The sequence below is a fragment of the Vipera berus genome (genome assembly GCF_964194415.1).
Source record: "Vipera berus genome assembly, chromosome: 13".
Taxonomy (NCBI): domain Eukaryota; kingdom Metazoa; phylum Chordata; class Lepidosauria; order Squamata; family Viperidae; genus Vipera; species Vipera berus.
Window position 1 is genome coordinate 6,075,297 of NC_138216.1, and position 22,736 is coordinate 6,098,032.

Consider the following 22,736-nt stretch of genomic DNA (forward strand, 5'->3'; position numbering starts at 1 on the left):
TATTCTATTCTATTCTACATTGCTTCTATTCTATTCTGTATTTCTATTCTATTCTATTCTGTATTTCTATTCTATTCTATTCTGTATTTCTATTCTATTCTATATTCTATATTTCTATTCTATTCTATTCTACATTGCTTCTATTCTATTCTGTATTTCTATTCTATTCTATATTTCTATTCTATTCTACATTGCTTCTATTCTATTCTATTCTATTCATGGGAAAGTGTTTTTTTTTAAAAATCATATTTATAGCAGAGAATGCCATTTATCACGGAATAACCTCGCGTGTCTAGAAGAGGGGATCTATTTATTCATGGGGACGAGAAACAAAAAAGAAATTTCCAGACGAAAAAAAGGGGGGGAAAGGAAGGGGCCCAGGCAGGATCCCCGGCCTGGCGCAGGGCCCGAACCCCGAGACGGATCCGCCCCGTCCCGCCCCGAAGGCCTCCCCGGCCCGGAAGCGCGGCAACGGGGCGGGCCAGGCCAGGCCGGGCCGGGCCGGCAGGAAAGCGTGGGGAGGCGCGGCGGGAGCCGGCTGGCGGAGGCCATGAGCGGGCAGCGGGGCTCGGAGAACCCGGGCGAGGGCAGCAGCAGAGACGGTGGGTCGGGGCTGCCGGGAGGGGAGGCTTGGGGGGCCCGAGGGAGGCGGCACTTTCCTCAGAAGGAGCCCGCTTGGGTGGAGGGGAGGGGGGTCGCAGGCATCGAAGGCCCTGGCCCTTTTCCCCAGGGGTCTCCCGTCCCCAGTTCTGGTGGTCCTCATCCCCAACTCAGGTTCACAGGGGTCTCCTACCTCCCATTTAGGTTGCTGGTGGTCTCCTATCCCCAACCCAGATTCCCAAGGGTCTCCCATCCCCAACTCAGATTCCTGGTGGTCTGCCATCCCCAATTCAGGTTGTTGGTGTTCTCTACTTTGCAATCCAGGTTCCCTGGGGTCTCCCATCCCCCATTCAGGTTGCTGGTGGTCTCCCATTTCCAATCCAGGTTCCCAGGGATCTCCCACCACAACCCAGATTCCTGGTGGTCTCCCATCCCAAATCAAATTCCTGGTGGTCTCCCATTTACAATCCAGGGTCTCGTGGATCTTCCACCACAACCCAGATTCCTGGTGGTCTCCCATCCCAAATCAAATTCCTGGTGGTCTCCCATTTACAATCCAGGGTCTCGTGGATCTTCCACCACAACCCAGATTCCTGGTGGTCTCCCAACCCCAAACCAAGTTCCTGGTAGTCTCCCATTTCCAATCCAGGTTCCCATGGATCTCCCACCACAACCCAGATTCCTGGTGGTCTCCCATCCCAAATCAAATTCCTGGTGGTCTCCCATTTCCAAACCAGGTTCCCATGGATCTCCCACCACAACCCAGATTCCTGGTGGTCTCCCATCCCAAATCAAATTCCTGGTGGTCTCCCATTTCCAATCCAGGGTCCCGTGGATCTCCCACCACAACCCAGATTCCTGGTGGTCTCCCATTTCCAATCCAGGTTCCCATGGATCTCCCACCACAACCCAGATTCCTGGTGGTCTCCCATCCCAAATCAAATTCCTGGTGGTCTCCCATTTCCAATCCAGGGTCCCGTGGATCTTCCACCACAATCCAGATTCCTGGTGGTCTCCCAACCCCAAACCAAGTTCCTGGTGGTCTCCCATTTCCAATCCAGGTTCCCAGGGATCTCCTATCCCCCATTCAGGTTGCTGGTGGTCTCCCATTTCCAATCCAGGTTCCCATGAGTCTCCCATCCCCAATTCCTGATGGTCTGCCATCCCCAGCCCAGGTTCCCAGGGGTCTTCAATCCCCAACTCAGATTCCTAGTGGTCTGCCATCCCCAATTCAGGTTGCTGGTCTCTCCTTTCCAATCCAGGTTCCCAGTGGTCTCCCATCTAATTCAGATACCCGGTAGTCTCCCATCCTTAACCCAGATTCTAGTGGTCTCCCATCCCCAGGTTCTTGGTGGTCTCCCATCCCCAACTCAGGTTCCTGGTGGTCTTACATTCCTGACCCAGATTCCTGGTGAAATTGCACCCCAACCCAACTCCTTGGTGGGCTTTCATTCCAAACCTAGTTTCCAGGCTTGAGCCCTGGAGCCATCTGGAGTCTAGCTCCCCTGCAAAGAATTTTTTATTTTTAATTCTGAATTTACACAGCAGGACTCAGGAATCTGAATTCAGATCAAGATGGTTAGAGTTAATACTTACCTCTTTGAAACCTAACTGGGTGGGATTCATGCTCTGGCTGTTTGCAGTTGAGTCCCAAAATGACAGGCACTTGCTCTTTAGCTGTTGCAAGACAGGGTTTAAACAGTGACAAGGATAATCTTCGGTAAAGATAACTAACCGGATGCCCTCCAGGGAGGGATTCCAACTTGGATAAGCTCCAGCTAGCATTATCAGCATGGTAAATGCAAAACCTTTTAGAATTCCTTGGAGATGCTGAAACAAACCTTTAAAAATTATCATTAGAGATCCGGCATTTAATTGGTCTAAGTTAGACCTACTGCTAAACCGCAAGGGTGAGTTTATATGAATCACTGTTCTGTGTGAAGCAAACCTGTAGGGCTTGTTCAAGAAATTGTGACTAAACAAACTTGGCTTAACATGCTTAAAACAGCCAAAAAATGACACCGGTCAAATGGGGTTTGTCGCCTATCTTTCTCGTCCTTCCTTCAATACTTTCCCAAGGGTTTCTCTTGATTTCTTTTTACTCTTCATGGGGAGAGGTGTATCTAAAATAATTGGAGTTTGTGAGGTCCTTGGTGCTCTCTGAGCTTGGTGGGTTTCTTGCCAATGTTTCATTACCCTAACTAGTGCACTGATGACGTTGCCTAGTTGGGTCATGCAACGTCTGCAAGAAAACCACCCAGCTCAGAGAGCACCAAGGACCCCACAGTTCAACCCTAAGCTACAGATACTCTACCAGTAATTGGTGTTTGTTTATGCCTTGCACTGATGCGGTTTGAGGAGTTTAAAAAAAATTAAATACACAGTTTCTATGAAATGTTAAATCTGTAGCCCAGTTCTGTGGGCACCTCTGTTGTAATTGGAAAGCAAGTTAAAAAAAAAAAGGCAGACCTTTTCATGGTGAGCAATTGGGCACCTGGAGGAAGGTTTCATGCTACCGAATGATAAAGGTCATTTTTTTATTATTATTATTATTATTATTATTATTATTATTATTATTATTATTATTATTATTATTATTATTCTGGCAGATGTTTTTCTTCCTGATTATTATTATTATTCTGGCAGATGTTTTTCTTCCTGACCCCCATGTGCCAGCGGTAACTTTCCTCCAAGAACTGCCCAGTTACCAATCTATGCGGAGAAGAAGATTAGTAACCGGAAACGTAAGCAGCTACCGCAGTTTAACACCATCGGCTTCTGGAGAGGCCAGGAATCTCATCCAAGGAATGGAATCGAGAAATATCAACCCGGAACGTCCGCTGAGAGAATGTGCCTTGCCAATTGCGGAGAAGAGACGTTTAAGGTTTATGTGGAAACACTGCAAACTGTAGAACGGAGTGGGCCCGGGGCTGTGGTGGGATTCAGATATTCTCTGGTGTGGATGCCGCTTCCGGAAGTCCATTCTGAGCCCGAGCCACAAAAAAATTAGCTACTGGTTCTGCCGAACTCGTGCGAACTGGCTAAATCCCACCACTGGCCTGGGGTCCCTTTCTATTTGTTAAAAACAAAAAAAAATATTCAGATATTTGGCCATGGATTATAGGGGAGATCTAAGTGCCATTGAAGGGGTGTCCTGGCTGAGTGGTTAGAGACGCTGAGCTTGCCAGCTGGAAAGAGCTGACTGCCTGGCTTCCAGAAGTGAGTTGCCGCACAACGAGATGAGCTATTCTTCCTTCCCCAGCTCTTGTCCACCTAGCAGTCCAAAAGCAAGCAAATGCGAGTAGATAAATAGGTAGCACTTCAGTGGGAAGGTAGCAGCACGCTGTGTGCCTCAGCGGATAGTCCAGGGCTAGGCAACCTTGGCTCTTTTATGGCTCATGGACTTCAACTCCCAGAATTCCTGAGCCAGCCACGCTGAGCCTTGGTGGAGCAGTGGGCTAATGCCTCCTTAAGTAACACCAGCTGCCTGCAATTAGTGCAGGTTCGCATCCCACCAGGCTCAAGGTTGACTCAGCCTTCCATCCTTCCGAGGTAGGTAAAATGAGGACCCAGATTGTTGGGGGCAATAAGCTGACTTTGTAATAATGCCGCTTGGGGGGGGCGAAAGCCCTAATAAGCAGGCATATACATAGAATGAAGGCTACTGCTAAGCTTGTAAGCCGCCCTGAGTCTTCGGAGAAGGGCGGGATATAAATGGAATTAAAATAAAATAAATAAATAAAAATGGAGAGGTTTCCAAGCAAAGCCATGCTGGCTCAGGAATTCTGGGAGTTGAAGTCCACGAGTCATGAAGGGGCCATAGTTCCCCCATGCTGGGTCAGGAATTCTGGGAGTTGAAGTCCACGTGTCATAAAAGAGCCAAGATTGCCTACCCTTGGGATAGTCAGTGTCTTCGGACAATGCTGGCTCCCTTGGCTAGGAAACGGAGGTGAGCACTGTCCCTAGACACATGGACGGGGGAAACCTTTACCTTAAGTGCCATTTGTAAAAAGAGTAATCCACAGTGTGTCGTGATGGATTGCTTTAAGCTTGCAGCTCTCTTTAAATGTGCCTTTGCTTGGAGGAGGAGTATTGATATTTTCCAGAGCTGCATGCTGTGTTTCAAGCTGTTTCCCACAAAAAGGGTTTATGGCAGTGGTGAGATTCATCCAGTTCGGCAAGACCAGTAGCTAGTTTTTTGTTGCCCAGGCTCAGAATGGACTTCCAGAAGCGGCATCCACGCAGAGAACCGGTGGTTCGCCTATTTGAATCCCACCGCTGGTATAAGGGATGTGTTTGCCAGCCTAGCAAATGGTTGAAAAGTTCAGGAACGCATTCGCACATCGTGCTTTAGAAGAGCTTTTAATATTTAGGTTTCATAATCGGAAGGAGCAGGGGTCATATAATTCGCATAAGGGGGCTTTAAGACGTCACAGTTTTGTTGCAAACTGCAATTTGGGAGTTGGCAGCATATCTGAATGGTGCCCCGTATTTTTTTTTTAAAAAAATATGCTTTATGGAAATGAAACAGTTGGGGAGATTCCGGGAACTGGCTGAACCATAAACCTTGATAAAATAGCTGCTGCTGCTGCTGCATTCATATAATTCTGTAAAACCAAAGAAATCAAGAAATTAGCATATAACCTGTATTTTGCTCATTCCAAAGTGAAAGATGAGATGCCTGTAACGTGTTTGTTTGTCTGAGCAGGGAGCTTGAGGAAAAACACATACAAGCCCAGTCAAAGTGGAATCAGTGGAAGAAAGCAACTGAAAAATCACTAAAAAAAATGATAGAGAATGTCAAAGAACTAATCTCTTATCTGGAATTGTGGAGATATGACATCCATCGCATTGAGGGTAGGTCTTATTTATGGTTTTTGCACTTTGTTACATCTGGCAGATGTTGCCATATAGAAAGATACGTGGGGTCCTCTGAGGCTGATTATTTCCTTGCAGTCTTAGCTAAGAAGCACTGATGATGTTATTTCATTTCATTTCATTTCATTATATTTGTATACCGCCCTTCTCCCGAAGGACTTAGGGCGGTGAACAGGGCACATAAAAAATACAGAATACAAAAATTAAAAAAAGAATTAAAATAAGAGCCCGAGCTAAAAACAGTAGAATAATATAAAAATCCCCAATAAAAACCCCAGCACATCCCCCATCAGGCCAGGCCGGCTTGTTCAAATAGGTAGGTCTTCAGACCGCGTCAGAAGGAGTGAAGGTCAGGTGCCATCCGGAGCTCAACCGGCAGTTGATTCCATAAAGCCGGGGCGCCCACAGAGAAGGCCCTCCCCCTGGGGGCCACCAGCCGACATTCTCTGACCGGTGGCACCCTGAGGAGGCCCTCTCTGTGGGAACGCACAGGGTGGAGGGAAGTTGACGCCGGCAGCAGGTGATCCCCGAGGTACTCCGGACCCATGCCATGTAGGGCCTTGAAAACCATTACCAAAACCTTGAACCTCACCCGGAAGACAACTGGTAGCCAATGCAGCTCGCGGAGCAAAGGTGTAACATGGGAGTACCGGGAAACTCCCAAGACAACTCTCGCGGCTGCATTCTGTACCAGCTGGAGCCTCCGAGTGGTCTTCAAGGGAAGCCCCATGTAGAGAGCGTTGCAGTACAAACAGACAAGCTCAGAGAGCACCAAGGACTCCACAGTTCCATCCTGAGCTACAAATATTCTCTTTTATAAATACTGGGAAGATATTTTGGTATCTGAAGGAAGATTTCCCAGATCGTTTACTGTGATCCTATTTGGATGCTGAATCTGGAATAACGGAAGGGGCCTCTCCCCAAAATAGGAATAACTGATCATTTCACACACAAGAGGTTGCTTCTTTATTAAAAGATGACAATAAAAGTGCAGTTACTCAGCATCAAAGATTAACGATGCCTCTTGAGTATCTCCAGAAAGAACATCCTAAAATCAGGGGGCCCCAGTGAACAATATTTTATTTTCTGGGTGTCATTTAGAGCCTTGGTGGAGCAGTGGGCTAATGCCTCCTTAAGTAATAGTGCAGGTTCGCATCCCACCAGGCTCAAGGTTGACTCAGCCTTCCATCCTTCCGAGGTAGGTAAAATGAGGACCCAGATTGTTGGGGGCAATTAAGCTGACTTTGTAATAATGCCGCTTGGGGTGTGTGTGAAAGCCCTAATAAGCAGGCATATACATAGAATGAAGGCTACTGCTAAGCTTGCAAGCCGCCCTGAGTCTTCGGAGAAGGGCGGGATATAAATGGAATTAAAATAAATAAAAAATAAATAAAATTTAGAGGAGACAACCCTAAAAGAGGGCTGGTTTGACCAACATTTATTTAATTAACCGTAATCAGTTGGTTCGTGGAGTTAGGTTAAGGCACAAACCGTGATGGGGCAGGCCACAATTGGCAGGCAAAGCTGCCCCAAAAGGCAAATCAACTAAGGGAGGCTACGAGAGTCACGTGAAGTGAACGGTTGACTGTCTTCCCACTGAATGCTGTCCTTAAATGATTAATTTGTGCAAAGCTAAAATCTTTCTCTCTGTCTCTCTCTTAGAGAAATTTGGCACTGGGATCAAGTCCTATTTCTCTTTCCTGCGTTTCCTGGTGGTGTTAAATGTTGTCATTTTCCTTCTCCTGTTCATCTTTATCACCCTCCCCACTGCTCTCGTTAGGCACGGAGTTGTTAACGGCAGCTACGTGAAGGTTCCCGCAGCAACAGGTAACTCACCCTTCTCTGAACCCAGTGGTGGGATTCAGATAGGTGAACAACCGGTTGTCTGCGTGGATGCCGCTTCCGGAAGTCCATTTTGGGCCTGGGCATCAAAAAAATCAGCTACCGGTTTTGCCAAACTGGTGCAAACCGGCTGAATCCCACCACTGTCTGAACCCCTTTCCAACACATGATTAGCCGTAGTCCTCAATTTACAAGCATTCATTTAGCGACCATTTGAACTTAAGAACAGCAATACAAAAAAACACACAAAAAGGACGACTTAGGATTGGTCCTCGCGTTACGACCGTCGCAGCATCTCCATGGCCATGTGATCAAATTTGAAGGTTGCAGCGTCCCAGGTCCATGTTATCCCCCGTTTGCGACCTTCCCAGCCAGCTTCCGACGAAGCAAAATCAAGCCAGATAATCACTTCACTGACTTGCTTAACAACTGGGGCCAAAAAAAAAAAGGGAGCAAAATCACTTAACAACTGTCTTGCTTAGCAATGGACATTTCCGATCCCAGTTGTCGTAAGTCGAGGACTGCCTGTACTTGACTGTGGAGAAACAGGCGATGCTCGATAAAAGCTCTCAGGCAGAATATTTCAAGTTTTTTGTTCCTTCTGATGTTTCTATTTTTGCTCCGCGTGTCGTTCTTTAGAGCCAGGGTGTACCGTTTATGCGATCAGCAACACCAAGGGACTGGTCTACTTCTACAGTTATATTATAGATCTGCTGTCTGGCACAGTGAGTACTTGACTATTTATTTGAACAAGCCGGCCTGGTCTGATGGGTTTTGGGTCTGGGGTTTTAACATGGATTTTAACCAATGTACTACATCGGGCATAATTATTTAATGTTTTTTAACTTTTGTATTTCGTATTTTGATATTTATTGCCTGTACACCGCCCTGAGTCCTTCAGGAGAAGGGCGGTATAAAAATCTAATAAATATAAATATAAATATAAATATATAAATATAACTTTTCTACAACTTTTTGCTTTTTTAAAAAAAACAACCCTGGATCCAATCTGGGTGGGTCACTGGGACCAGAGTTTTGGTCTTCTGCGGTTTCAGATTTGTGCTGGAGCCCAACTTCAGGGAACTTCTCTCTAGCCAAGTTCCTAGTCCATTCTGATGAAAAAGGCATTCCTTTTCAGAAGTCTGTTTGTGGTAGCATATCTATGTGTGTTATCCCTTTCATTTCCAGGGTTGGAAAAAAAATTCTACCTCTACCTCTATTGCTAAAACAAAGAGAGATCGGTTTTCATTGAGGCAGGGACCAGCCCCAATTCTTCTCCACATCTCTGCGACATTCTTTGACCTTCTCCGGTCTGGCTCACATGAATAGACATTAAACCATATTGGGACTTAGTTCATGAACCACTCTCAGCTAAGTGTCTTGCCATCGTAAGATTGTGGGACAACAGGGATCGGGAATCCTTTTTCCCTTTCCACAAATCAGAGGAGGGGAAAAAAAAATCGGGTTCCGTGGTGTCTTTTCTCTGTAACCAATTTGCAAAATTAGCAAACAGAAACTTGCAGCTCGTGAAACATTTTACTAGTAAACGTTGGGAGTCGGAAAAGATGCAATCACACTCATTTTTTTTTTTTGCTTTCAGAGATTAACACATGATTGCGCCACTAGAGTGTGTCAAAAGTGGTATTTAGCCACCTGGCTAAATTTTTTGTCAATTCCTCCTGCAGGTAGAAAAAGTGAATCGCGTCAGGCTTCACTTGCGAATCTTTTATCTTGATTCCTGCCTGAAGTCCTTAAGATAAAGAGGATGACGCCAGCTCCCTAATCTTAACCCCTGCGAAAGGCACGGGGCAATGACAGCACACCACAAGCAGTCTTCTGATAGATAAATTGTAAAAGATAGATCACTTCTCTGCAACCCCATTTTTTTTTAACCCGAGATCATCAGATCATCCTGAAGTATAATTTGCTAGGGACCCTATCATATTAAAAAAAAGAAAAAGAAAAAATGCCTGTGGCAGATGGTCTGCCATCTGAAGTTATGACCAGGTGTTATTTTTTATTTATTTATTTAAGAAAGAAAAGAATTTATACTTTGTGCTTAAGAATGAAAAAAATATATATTGAAAGGTGATAGAAGCTCCTAACAGAATTTCAATCTTGGCGTAGGCCCCAAATCCTAGGAAGATGCTGCACAGCCAGTGGTCGATGGCTGATCTTCTTAAGAGTTCTTGGCAAGCTAGAAAGATGCGAATTTGTAGATCTTTTTTTCCTCTGTAACTCTTTAATTTCTTCCTTTTACACATTTCATCCTAGATTGAGCCTGCCGTCTCTGAATCCTAAAGAACCTGCTGTTTTCAGCGTGGCCAAACGCTGGATTTGCACAACGTGCTATACTAACCCTAGTTTATAAGCCATTAGCTTACAGATCACTCCTTCTTCCTCTTGGATCCTTCGCTGTGGTTGTATATAAGAATTAAGATGGATTTTATGCCTGTAGGCTGGTCGGTGATCGTAATACAGTTATATTGACTAGCCACTAAGTTTGCAGCCAGCGGTGGTTGTTGTTTTTTCCAGACAACATGCTAAGAAATCAGACTATGGCTTAATTCAGACATGTCAAACTCGCGATGTCACGTGACGTCGCGCAACATATCAGGACAGTTTTGCCATTGCCAGCAATGGGGGCGGGGGTGGGGGCGGCTTCCATGTGACATGACCGGCCTGCGGGTTGGGAGTTTGACACTACTGGCTTAATTCAATGCACAAACAATCTGTTGCTGTTGGATTTCTGAATAAGGCAAAGGTAGAGGGGGAGCAAAAATGGCTTGTGTTGGCTGCAACCTAATAAGCATTGAGGGCCAAGGCAGTGGAGGCCGTTCCCTCACTGTTTCCAGGATGGCTTTGCGGGCCACATGAAACCACTTCGCGGGCCGGATCTGGCCCCCCCGGGCCTTGTGTTTGACATGTCTGAACTAGATTGACCTTCCTTTGTTGAATTCTTGTTTGCAGGGTTTTCTTGAAATGACCAGTCTCTTTTATGGCTATTACTCAGTGGAGAACGTGCCTTTGGGTCTGCCGGAATACCACGTGCCCCTGGCATATTTGCTGATCACGCTGGCTTACCTTTCGGTGAGCTTCGTCTGGATTATCAAACGGTAAATCCCACTGTGAAAATGGACCTTCCCTTTGCCAAGCCAGGGCCATACAAAAGGACCCTTCTGAGTTGGGGGTTGAAGAACTCTTACGGGCCTTTGTGAACTTAAAAGACATGGGTAGATTTGATTTGATTTGATTTGATTAAATTTATATGCCGCCCTTCTCGCTGAGGACTCAGGGCGGCTCACAACCATTCTTGAAATGACCAGTCTCTTTTATGGCTATTACTCAGTGGAGAACGTGCCTTTGGGTCTGCCGGAATACCACGTGCCCCTGGCATATTTGCTGATCACGCTGGCTTACCTTTCGGTGAGCTTCGTCTGGATTATCAAACGGTAAATCCCACTGTGAAAATGGACCTTCCCTTTGCCAAGCCAGGGCCATACAAAAGGACCCTTCTGAGTTGGGGGTTGAAGAACTCTTACGGGCCTTTGTGAACTTAAAAGACATGGGTAGATTTGATTTGATTTGATTTGATTAAATTTATATGCCGCCCTTCTCGCTGAGGACTCAGGGCGGCTCACAACCATAAAAATTAAAAAAACATAAAGTAAATTTTTTGAAAAAGAATTAAACAATAGATGCAATAAATACAAGACAATTTAACCCAGTAAAAAGCCTAATTAAAAACCGTAGTCAGTCCAGGCCCGCTTGTTGGAACATCCAGGTCTTCAGGTCACGGTGGAAGGACCGAAGGTCAGGGGCCATCCGCAGCTCCGGAGGCAGTTCATTCCAGAGGGTCGGCGCGCCCACAGAGAAGGCTCTCCTCCTGGGGGTCGCCGGCCGGCATTGCCTGGCCGACGGCACCCTGAGGAGGCCGACTCTGTGGGAGCGAACCGGGCGAAGGGAGGTTGACAATGGCAGCAGGTGGTCTCGCAAGTACCCCGGGCCTAAGCCACGTAGGGCTTTAAAGGTAATTACCAGCACCTTGAAACGCACCCGGAGAGCAACCGGAAGCCAATGCAAGCTCGCGCAAGAGTGGTGTAACATGGGAGTACCTAGATAGCCTGACCGCACGAGGGCACAGCTACTCGAATTACAACAGTTCATGGAGTGACTCTTCGAAGTTACCGAGGCACTGAAAAAAAAGTGACTGATTGCTGGGCAGGTTCTGAGGTTTTGCTTGATAAAAAAAAAATACAGTAAACCAGAAGTTGCCTTTTAAGCTTTTTAATGTTTTTATTCAGCTGAACAAAGACGGGCTCCTCTGATAGAATCCCCGAATGGCAAGAAATCCTTGTATTTCTTCCTTCCGATTAAATAAGCAATCCACCCAGCAAAGCTGGCCACAAGTAAGATAAAGATTTCACCCAGTAAGCCTGGCACACTTGTAGGTAAGAAGGGAGAAAGCAGAAGTAGCTAAAAATGTTCCCTTTGGGGGAACATCGTACGTTCCCAGGTGGGTTAGGACATGGGGTGTTTTTCTTGGGTGTCCAAACACAGTAGGGCCATCTGCACGTATTCACAATTGATACTTCCTGTGCTGTCTGCTAATTCCGGGTCAACATTATGACTGTTGTTCACAGTTTCAGCCATTGCCTCATCCCCGTGGTCACGTGATCACAATTCGGATGCTTGGCAACTGGTTCATATTTCTGACAGTTGCGGGGGTCCCGGCGTCACCTGATCCCCTTTTGCGACCTGACAAAGTCAGAAAAGGGAATTTAACCATGAATTACTTGATGGCCCCAAGAAAGTTTGTAAAATGGGGCAAAATGTCACCGAACGACTGTCTCATTTTGGGCTCAGCTGTGGCTGTAATGTCAATTCCCCAAATCTGACATCTCGCGTTATTCCGACCAGCGTTATCTCGTCGTTCCGGTATTCGTTTGAACAGTAACTTTTATTATCTTCTAGAGGCAGGGGTTCTCAACTATGGTGACTTTTAAGATGGGTGGATTTCAAATCCCAGAGTTCCCCAGCCAGCATGGAAGTTTGTGTAGAATTTTTACACCGCAGCCTGAAATTTCTAACACTGCTTTTTTTCTCTTTTTTTAAACAAACAAACAAACCCTGGCAATGTTATTAACAGCTCAGTGGAAGGTTTTAAGCGAAGCTTGATATACAATGAAGATCCGTTTCAGAGCTACTGCAACAAAATTCTTGCTGGCTGGGATTTTTGCATTACGGACGTAAACGCTGCGCGGCTGAAACACAGAAATTTACTTTATGAACTTAAAGTATGTATATATTTTTTCCCCAAGAATGTACTGAACCCTGCTGTCTTAACCAAACATCCCTCGTAGCAAACAACTGAGTAATCTTGCAATAAGTACAAGACAATAGCGGCAGAAAAATACACGTGGGTTTTCCCTCCCTCCTGGCATTTGTCAGAAATTCCGTTAGAAAAATCAGCAGTAAAGGTAAAAAAAAAAAAAAGAGAGAGAGAGAGAGACCAGTCAACTGGAGAGAGAACTTGATTGTTAAATTACACAACATTTCTCTTGTCTTCTCACCAGGAATAAGTAACTGCTTTGTCTCAGATGATAGTGGTCTCTTCTTTCGACCCAGAGACTTGTTTAAAAATTATTTCGATTGATTGATTTAAACGTTTAGCCTATAAATATATTTCTGTTCACAGACGGATTTGGAAGATGAAAGATCCAGACAGAGGGCAGCAAGCAGAAGCCTCAAAGAGAAAACCCGTATTTATTGTTTGAGGATCTTCTTAAACTGTGTCGTTTTGGCTGTCCTGTCGGCTTGTTTTTATTCCATCTATAGAGTCACTGTCTATTCACAAGAACACGCTTTCCCCGTGAGTAGCAAGCAAGGTTTGAAATTACGTTCTGATCCTGACTTATCTCTGGGAAAGCCTGTGTCATTTTATTCTTTCAATCAGTTGTATTTTCTCAACAGCTCTGGGGGGGGGGGGAATTGGCTTTAGAATGATAGTTGCTTCACACATTGGGCTACACTGGTTCTTCTTTTAACCACGATTTGTTGAATCCAGCCATTGTCTTTGTGTGTATATAAACTAGGAATCCTGAACCAATTGAAATAACGTTTTTCCCCTGCAGGAAAACAACGTCAAATTGGATGACCTCTTTGTGCAGTATTTGCCTTCTATGGTGATCACGGTCGCCAACTTTTTTGCCCCGCTGATTTTTTCATTTCTCATCAAATATGAAGACTATTCGCCCGTCTTTGAGATACGGTTAACTCTGATCAGGTAACTGGTGGCTTGTTTGCTTTCTTTTCTCGTGGGGTGAATGGGTGGGACTGTCTCTAGAGCCAAGGAAACCGCCTAAGCTCCTTTTGTGGGTCCTGAAATTAAATAGGATTCAGAAGGAGCAGTTTTCAGCAGGAAAATAATTAGAGGAGCTTAATTTTGCACCTAGGAAATGGGACCCAGGGTCATGTGGTCCCAATAAACGAGAATGTTTGTAGCTCTAGGTAGAACTGTGTGGTCCTTGGTCCTCTCTCAGCTTGGTTTTCTTGCAGACATTTCATTACCCAACTAGCTAACATCATCAGTGCTGGGAGGAGGAGGAGGAGGAGGAGGAGGAAACTATGAGGTCCTTGGTAATCTCCGAGTTTCGTAGTTTTCTTGCAGACATTTCACTACCCAACTAGGTAACATCATCAGTGTTAGAAGGGAACGGAGTTTGTGGAGTGGGGAGGAAGAGGAGGAGGAAGAAACTATGAGGTCCTTGATGATCTCCGAGCTTCGTAGTTTTCTTGCAGTCGTTTCATTACCCAACTAATGCTAGAAGATAGCGGGGTTTTGGTCTGTGTTTATATGGTCTGTTTATATTCAAGGAACCACCAAGAACACTCCCAGCGACATTGACAGGGCAAGCCACTATATGTGAACAGAGAACAAACCACTTAGCAGTGCGATAACCCTTCCTGTACCTCCATTGTGTCTTGAAGGTGTGTCTTTGTACGCTTGGCCAACATCGTTGTCCTTTTGTTTTCGCTGTGGACTCGGATCACGTCCTGTCCTGACAAGTGCAAGACGTGTGGATATAATTACAACCTTTATCCAGTAAGTAGATTTACCTACAAGTCATAAAATGAGGCACATGAACCAAAAATGTCTGTCTCTGTGGCTCTCCTTGAACAATACTCAACGGTGAAGAATTTCGGCTCCTTCACTGAGATGCTTTGTCTTGATATAAATAATTCACCAAGATGACAATAGTTTAAACTTTTGTTTTAGGCTGCTTTGGTGATTTTTTTTTTTGTTCAACCGTTGCTGTCTATAATCTGAGAATCCTCTTGTCTCTTCTTTCAAGTGCTGGGAATCTCGAGTTGGCCAGGAAATGTACAAGCTGATGATCTTTGACTTGATCATCATCTGTGCTATTATCGTCTTCATCGACTTTCCTAGGAAGTGAGTATAAAATTCCAGGAGGGGGTCAAAGTGGCTTTTTTTCGGACTGAGGATCGGAGAGTCGCAACAAGCTATAATCTGTCACATACTTGACTCCAAGCTGGAGGGCCGCTGGATAGTGAGATGGGCAGCCCAGGCATTGAAGAAAGACAGATTTAAGAATTGAATGAATAAATCAACTCATCCGAAGCTTTTACTTTTACTTACCACCGCTTGTAAAGTCACAATCTTACTTCTGTCTCACCCTCAGGTTCAGATTAGATCATTGCTGTCAACCCTGTGTTGCAACCAAGGAGAGGAACTTTCTGCTTGCTTTTTCCCAACACCTCGTTGTTGATCATGACAATGCCGCCCAAGCTTTCCTAGTCAGGAGAACACCGCATACAAACCCACCCAATTTTGAGCAGTCAAGAGCTAGAATACCACGGCTCTGTGTTACTCAACCTTGGCAACTATCCGATGGCTGGCCTTCCAAGTCCCAGAATTCCCCGGACCAGTTTAAAACTTATAACGGCCACCTTAAAAATCATTAAGGTTGACAAATACCGCTGTACGCTGTTAATCCAAGACTGAGTGGCTGTGCATATCGGCATCTCGGATAAACCAGGTTGTTCCACCACTAATGATGGGGGGTGAGGTGTTACCCCCCCCCCCCCCGTCGATAGGGCTCGCAACTTGGGCGTCCTCTTGGATTCACGGCTCAATTTTGAAGATCATATAGGAGCCGTGACCAGGGGGGCTTTTGCCCAGCTTCGTCTGGTGCGCCAGTTGCGGCCCTATCTGGACCGAGATGCCCTACGCACAGTCACCCATGCGCTTGTGACCTCCCGGCTAGATTACTGTAACGCTCTCTACATGGGGCTGCCCTTGAGGACCACTCGGAGGCTTCAGCTGGTGCAGAATGCAGCTGCGCGAGTTGTTACGGGAGTTTCCCGATACTCCCATGTAACACCTCTACTCCGTGAGCTGCATTGGCTTCCGGTTGCCCTCCGGGTGAGATTCAAGGTGCTGGTAATGACCTATAAAGCTCTAAATGGCTTGGGTCCGGATAATCTAAGGGAACACCTGCTGCCGGCATCAACTTCCCATCGTCCTATGCGCTCCCACAGGGAGGGCCTTCTTAGGGTACCGCGGGTTAAGGAATGCCGGCGGGTTATCCCCAGGGGAAGGGCGTTCTCTGTGGGCGCGCCGGCCCTTTGGAACCAGCTTCCCACGGAGCTTAGGACCGCCCCCAACCTTCGCTCATTTCGTAGGGACTTGAAAAGTTGGTTGAGTTGTCTGGCCCAGACTGAGGGGTTTTAATTTTTAATTAATGGGGTTTTAGCTAAGTTCAGGGATTAATTTAATCTTAGTTTTAATCGTTTTTAATTGTATATGATGTATTTTAACTTTTAATTTTCCCTGTAAACCGCCCTGAGTCCTACGGGAATAGGGCGGTATATAAATTTAAATATAAATAAATAAATAAAACCGGCAATCATTTTTACTCAGCCTTCCAAACTTTGGAAGGCCTGTAGATGGGAAAAAAAGGAAGAAGAAACTGCCTTTGTGTCAAGCGCTTGGTGCGAAGTGGCAAAGATCATTTTGACTTTGAGTCCACTCCACTTGCTAACGTCCAAGCCCCTTTGCCGTTGCAGGGCCATTTCTGCCTTTTGCGAGAGATCCTTCTGGAATTCCATATTCAGTCGGCTTTCTCTACGGTAGCTGTCCATCAGGGTTTTTTTTATTTTTTTAATCCCCATCATTAATAATAACCCTAGTTAGCCTTGTTATTAAGCTGCTACAGGGAGAACTTAAACAGCACAACTTTGGGGTTTCTCTGGAGACACGGTCAGGGTTCAAAGCCAACAGATGTTTGTGCTCTTAGGTTGATGGTCACTCATTGTCCCGTCAAGGCCTTCCGGTGGCTTGGACTGCAGGAGTTTGCCATCCCGGACAACGTCTTGGAAATAGTTTACGGACAAACCATCTGCTGGATCGGAACTTTCTACTGTCCCCTTCTCCCGGCAATTGCAGCCGTAAAATACTTCATTGTCTTTTATGTTAAAAAGGTAACTGGATGGTCCTTTTTTTGTGTGTGCCTTAAAATTGTCTAGGAAGTTCTGTCCTTCTCCGTCCTGGATCCGGCGTGACTATTTAGAGAAGTACAGGTGGTCCACGACACGCAGCAGCAGTTCACTTAAGTGACCGTCAGAAGTAACCAAAAGTGATTTAGGAGCCTTTTTTTCACGCTGTCGACCTTTCCAGCATCCCGTGCGATCGAAATTCAGGCGCTTGGCAACTTGACTCATATTTACGACGGTTGCAGAGTCGCAGCATCACCCTTTGCGACTTTCCGATAAGCCCAAGTCCCCGGGGAAGCCAGATTAAATTTAACAAACCAGGTTGCTAACTGAACAAGTGCAGCGAGTCACTTAACAACAGGAAAGGTCGCAAAACGAGGCAGAGTTCACTTAACAAGCATCTCACTTAGCAACAGAAAGGTTGGGGCTCGGTTGTGGTCGTAAATTGAGGACTACCTGTACCTGCCTTTCCATAAAGTTAAAAAACAAAGAGTCCGTGTTTTTTTTCTCCTGAGTTGCTTCAGGAGCAGCTCTTAACTTTCTGACAAGCGAATTAAGGGAGGGTAAACCGAAGTCAACAGAACTCTTTTTCACTTTCCAGTTAAGCTTGATGCACACGTGTAAACCTTCGGCCCGGCCTTTTAGAGCCTCCAGCTCCACCTTTTTCTTTCTGGTGATGCTCCTGATTGGTCTCCTTTTGGCCTTCATTCCTCTGGGACTCAGCATGACACGGTCAGTTGCTTTCATGTTGCTGACGATTGACAGGCGTTCCTTAACGTGCCTTTGGGCTGTCACCCCACATAGTGTAGTCGAGTTTTTTGTGGTTTTTTTAAAATTCCATTTATATCCCGCCCTTCTCCGAAGACTCAGGGCAGCTTACAAGCTTAGCAGTAGCCTTCATTCTATGTATATGCCTGCTTGTTAGGGCTTTCACACACACCCCCAGCGGCATTATTACAAAGTCAGCTTAATTGCCCCCAACAATCTGGGTCCTCATTTTACCTACTTGGGAAGGATGGAAGGCTGAGTCAACCTTGAGCCTGGTGGGATGCGAACCTGCACTAATTGCAGGCAGCTGGTGTTCCTTAAGGAGGCATTAGCCCACTGCTCCACCAAGGCTCTTCCTTGCCCCCTCCCCATGTCTCAATTGCAGCTCTTGGAGAAGTAGCCCAAAAGCATGGCCTCTGCTCGGAGAAGCAGAGGAACCACGTAGCCTTCCCTGAGGTACGTTCCTGCGCATGGGTTGAATCTCAGCCAACGTCTCCAGCCTCGGTAGGCTGGAGACCTTGAAGGTTGTAGTCTACATCTAGCAGCCATTGAGTGCAGGAATTTGCTGTAGTGTTTGTCCTAGATGGCAGAGCAGAGTTTTGACCTTACGAGGCCAAACTTAAGGCAGGAGGCTAGAAAGCAAGTGGCCATGGGTTCAAGTCCTGCCTTAGCCATGAAAGCCAGCTGGATGATTGGGGGGCCGATCGCCAGGAGATGGGGAGTTCTAGTTGCACTCTCCACCAGTCACTCTCTCTCAGCCCAACCCATCTCACCGGGTGGTTGTGGGAGGAGGAGCAGGAGGAGGAAGGCATGTAGGATATATTTGCTACCTTGAACTCTTTGTAAAAAACGAGAAAAGGCGGGATACCAATAACCAGATTACGCAAACGAATCCATTTTAGGACATAACAGGTGCTTGATCATACGTTGTGCTTCCTCGTCTGCCCCCTCCCAAACAGCATCCCTTCCTCTAAAGCCTGCGGGCCTTTCGTGAATTTCAACCGGTCGTGGGATGTTATCGGGCACACCATCCAGAGATTCCCCCTCACGTTGCAAAGAATCCTGAACGGCATCTCTTCTGAAACTTTCGCCGTGCCTTTCTTCATGGTTACCTGGTGAGCTTTTGCTGACAGACCCATGGGGGGGGGGAATTCACATCGGGGGTGGGTGGGTGGGTTGCGCTCCCGTTCCTTGCCTCGCCTCCTGCCCACCTAAGCAGTTGGAAATGCGTGAGAATGCGAGTAGATCAATAGGTACCCCTTTCGATGGGGAGGTGACGGCATTCCGTGCTCCTTTGGCCTGTAGCCCGGCTGGCCGCATAAACTAGGGAAATGTTGTGATTCCTCGCCAGCCAGTGGATCGGGCAGTTGAGTCTGAGGACTCAGAGGAGGTGGAGGAGGGGCCTGGAGAGACATTGGGAGTCAGAGGAAGGGTCTGATGAACATCAAGACTCACAGTCGGATGAGGAGCCCGGCCCCTCTACTCACGCTCGGGCAGAGACACAGCTGTTTTGGGAGCCTGAGTTGGGCGACGAAGAGGAACAGCTTGGGGCCAATCCCGGAGGCGCGGACGCGCAGAGAGGAGAGACGAGCAAGACGGAGGGAGGCAGTGGGGCGGCTCCAGAGACAAAGGAGAAGCCATTAAGAAGCCACTCCCCAGCTGGATTATAAAGGGGGAAAGCGTGGGAGGTGCTGGTGGCTGAAGGCAAGCATTCGTGCTGAGGAGTGTGCTGTCTTTGTGGATTGTGTTGCTTGCCTCTGAAGTCTTGGGACACTGAGTCAGGTGTGTAAAAATAAAAGGGGTCTGTTTTTTCTCGTGGGCCCTGCCTGATTCCACGAAAAGGGGTTTCTTCTCGCGAGTAAAAGCAGTTGTGCAAGTACTCAGGTAAGCTGGGACAGAACAGGAAAATGTCTTCAGACAATGCTGGCTCCCTCGGTTAAGAAACCGATAAGCACCAGGCCTTAAAATCGGACGCTACTACGCAGGGGAATCCTTTACCTTACACATTCATGACTTCATGGTGTACGGAAGGTCATTTTGGTGTCATTTTGGTGGCTTACTGCAGACCCCAATGATCCTTGATCGATTTGACTGATTGATAAATATTCCATCAAGTGGTGTCAGCTGTTGGTGGCCACATAGAAAACCTGATTGTTCTCCATGCATTACTAGTCTCACATTTGCTCTTCTGTCTTCAGAAAAAATGGTCTTTTACAAACGTATGCCATGCCAGAGTCTCCCATTATGTGTATTTTTTTTATCACCTTGTTTTATAGCTTTATTGTGTTTTGTTTCGTTGCCTTGGCTGGCGCACACAAAAGAGTGATTAATCAACTGAGGGAACAATTAGCTGTGGTAAGTTTTTAATCTTAATGCTGTCCCTCTTGCTTCGCTCTTAATGAATGCATGATTTTATTCATCAGATACGCACCTGAGTGAGACGTGGCTTTGCTGGTTGTCTTGCCCGGAAGCACAGATAGAAATACCATGCAAATTTTCGTACATGTCAAATTTATGTTTAAACTTTGGCTCTAGTGCAGGGGTCTTCAAACTTGGCCCTTTGATGACTTGTGGGCTTCAACTCCCAAAATTCCTCAGCCAGGCATGCTGGCTAAGGAATTCTGGGAGTTGAAGTCCAGAAGCAAGGGTCTTCAAACTTGGCCCTTTGATGACTTGTGGACTTCAACTTCAACTTCTGGGAGTTGAAGTCCACAAGTCATCAAAGGGCCAGGTTTGAAGACCCCTGTTCTAGGATCTCATTAGCTGCTTACAAGTTTGAGCATTTATTTGTTTGGGAGGTTGTCATCTCTGACAGAAGCGTCTTCTGTTGAAAAAAGATCTTAATAATTCATCTTCCAACTGTGTTAGATTTTAGATCTGGTCGGCTTGTGATTCTAAGCACTGCGTGTTTGTATTGTGCTGGATTCACGCTTTGTGACATGACAGTGTGATCTATTTCGTTTGGGCTCACTACACTGACGGATGGGTTTGTTAGCTTAAGTTTGGCTGGTTCGGCATGCGGTCCAGGCCAACCGCAGTTTATCCGCTAAGCCATTGTTAGCCAGGACCTGTCCAAATCAGAGCTGACTTGGTTTCTGTCTGTTTATGTCCACAGGAGAGTCGGGACAAGCTCTTCCTGATCCAGCAGTTGACAAAAGCCCAGATGCTTCGCTGGGATAACATTTTCGATCCCCTCGAAGGGAACGTCAAGTCCAAGCAAGGAGGTGCCGGCTTCAGCAAATAACTGGAGTCTTCATCATCATCATCATCATCATCATCACAAACTGGGATGGACATGTTCAGTTTGCTGTAGAAGGAGGATTGTCTGCAGCGCTGTCCTCGGTCGTGTTAAGAGTGCCCGACTGCTGTGATAGCACCACACAAGAGTAACGACAAACTCTTCCTAAAAAAGAGGTGTGTGTGTGTGTGTGTCATGGGAGATGGGGGGGTGCATGGTGACGAAGAACACTGCAGCACAAACTGTGACTTAACGTTGATGTGTACAGCATCAGGACACAAGGGTATTTAGTGCTTCTTAAACTGCAGAGGCAGTCCTTGATTTAGGAACTTTGCCTGTTCCAACGTTCCTGCGGACCCCCCCAAAAGTAGTTACAACCCAGTTCTGAAATTCCCACAGCCCCCCCCCCCCCCCGAGGTCTCGTGAGCACAATCCAGGCACTCGGCAACCAGCCTGCATTTATGGCCATTTGCAGTGTCCTGAAGTCCCACGACTGATTTACCCTGTTTTTGCCGAAAACTGCCGTTTAATTGCAGGTTTTATTTTGTTTTATTTTATTATTTTATTTTATTTTTGGCAAAAACACCCCATAGCAAACAAAGGGTTTTGCTTAATGACCATGCTAATTTGCTTACCAACCTACCCCAAAAATAAAATAATAATAAAAGGTAAAATCGGGTCAGTCACATGATGACCTGCTTTTTAACCGTCACAACTTATGACCGTAGCGGGCGGGCTCCCTTGTAGTCGTAAGTCGAGGACTACCTGTTGGGACTTGGGAAGCATCCCTTTTCTTTTTAAAAGTTTTTTTTTTTTAATTCTTCAGCAAAAGCGCGTTGTCTGAGTATCTTATTCACCAATACAAATTAAATTCCTAATCCCTAAATCTTTTCTCTAACCGTTGATAAAAGAGGTCCCAAGTTTGAAAATATTCTGTTTCTTCTTATTCTTTCAACCTTTGGACACTGAGCCCCTGTGGCATTTAATTTGTTAGAGGGACAGTCATTTCCAGATTTAGCTCCATGGTGTTTTACTGGGTTTTTTGTATTATTACTATTCTTGTTTGATGGAGATAAAAATTTTATGGAGTTGGCTTAGATTACAAACCCAATCAGTAAAGAAAGCTTAAAAAGGTCAGGGACTGCCGGTCAGCACTGAATAATCGCAGCCCTTGAGATTTCCGAGCTGCCAGCCTCCGGATCCCTGGCCTTGGGTCCAAACCACTTTGATCCCCCTGTTCAGTGCACACCAATCTGGGCTGCCGGCAAGTCAGAAAACAGCCACAAATCTTAAGGCAGAAAAGCTGAAAATGTTAACGACGGCGGGGGTCTAAAAGCTTCGTCAGCAACTTGACCACGTTAACTTTTGTTATAGAATCCTAGAAATCACCCAGGTAGTCTTGGTTTAGCAACTGCCTCGTTTAGCAACGCTTTGCAGTTACGAGGGTGATGAAAAAGTAACTTTATGACCAATTCTCGCATTTATGGCCCTCGTGGGTCGCAAAAGGAAAGCTGAAATAAGATTATAAGCACAATGGCAGTTTCACTTAGTGACTCTGACCTAACCACTGAGTTGCTGGTACCAATTGCGGTCACTAAATGAGGACTATTCTAGACTATTTGGGGGAGAGGACAAACATCTGGCTTAATGTTATAAACTTGAAACGTCACATCTGCATTTGAGAACTGCACCTGTTAAGGGTATGTTAAAACCGGTCCCTCAATGTATTTGGAAAACTAAGCAACGATGTAAATGCAATAAATATACCATCAAATCTTTGTAGAAACATGCTTTTATTTGTGTTTGGACAATTTTAAAAGATGGTTGGGCTAACTGAAGAAAACACTTTATAAGAAAAGATACTCAAAGCAGCTTCATCAGAATCAAATTTTTG

General features: G+C 46.0%; 1 protein-coding gene across 2 annotated transcripts; it reads left to right on the forward strand.

Moving 5' to 3' along the window:
• Positions 1-471: 471 nt before the first annotated feature.
• TMC7 (transmembrane channel like 7) lies at positions 472-22,620 on the forward strand. 2 transcript variants are annotated; one of them, XR_014027805.1, is made up of 16 exons: positions 472-602; positions 3,247-3,484; positions 5,309-5,457; positions 7,141-7,305; positions 7,960-8,045; positions 10,291-10,436; positions 12,470-12,617; positions 13,019-13,192; positions 13,455-13,606; positions 14,311-14,425; positions 14,676-14,773; positions 16,641-16,824; positions 17,438-17,568; positions 17,990-18,060; positions 18,564-18,719; positions 19,881-19,899. XR_014027805.1 is itself a non-coding variant. In XM_081338321.1 (16 exons), exons 1-16 carry the CDS (start codon positions 551-553, stop codon positions 20,846-20,848), a joined length of 2,202 nt encoding a protein of 733 aa, XP_081194447.1. In that variant the 5' UTR covers positions 472-550; the 3' UTR covers positions 20,849-22,620. The 2 variants fall into 2 exon arrangements, 1 of the variants encoding a protein (XP_081194447.1); XM_081338321.1 differs by lacking the exon at positions 17,990-18,060 and adding an exon at positions 20,720-22,620 and having other exon boundaries at positions 19,881-19,959.
• Positions 22,621-22,736: the final 116 nt, after the last annotated feature.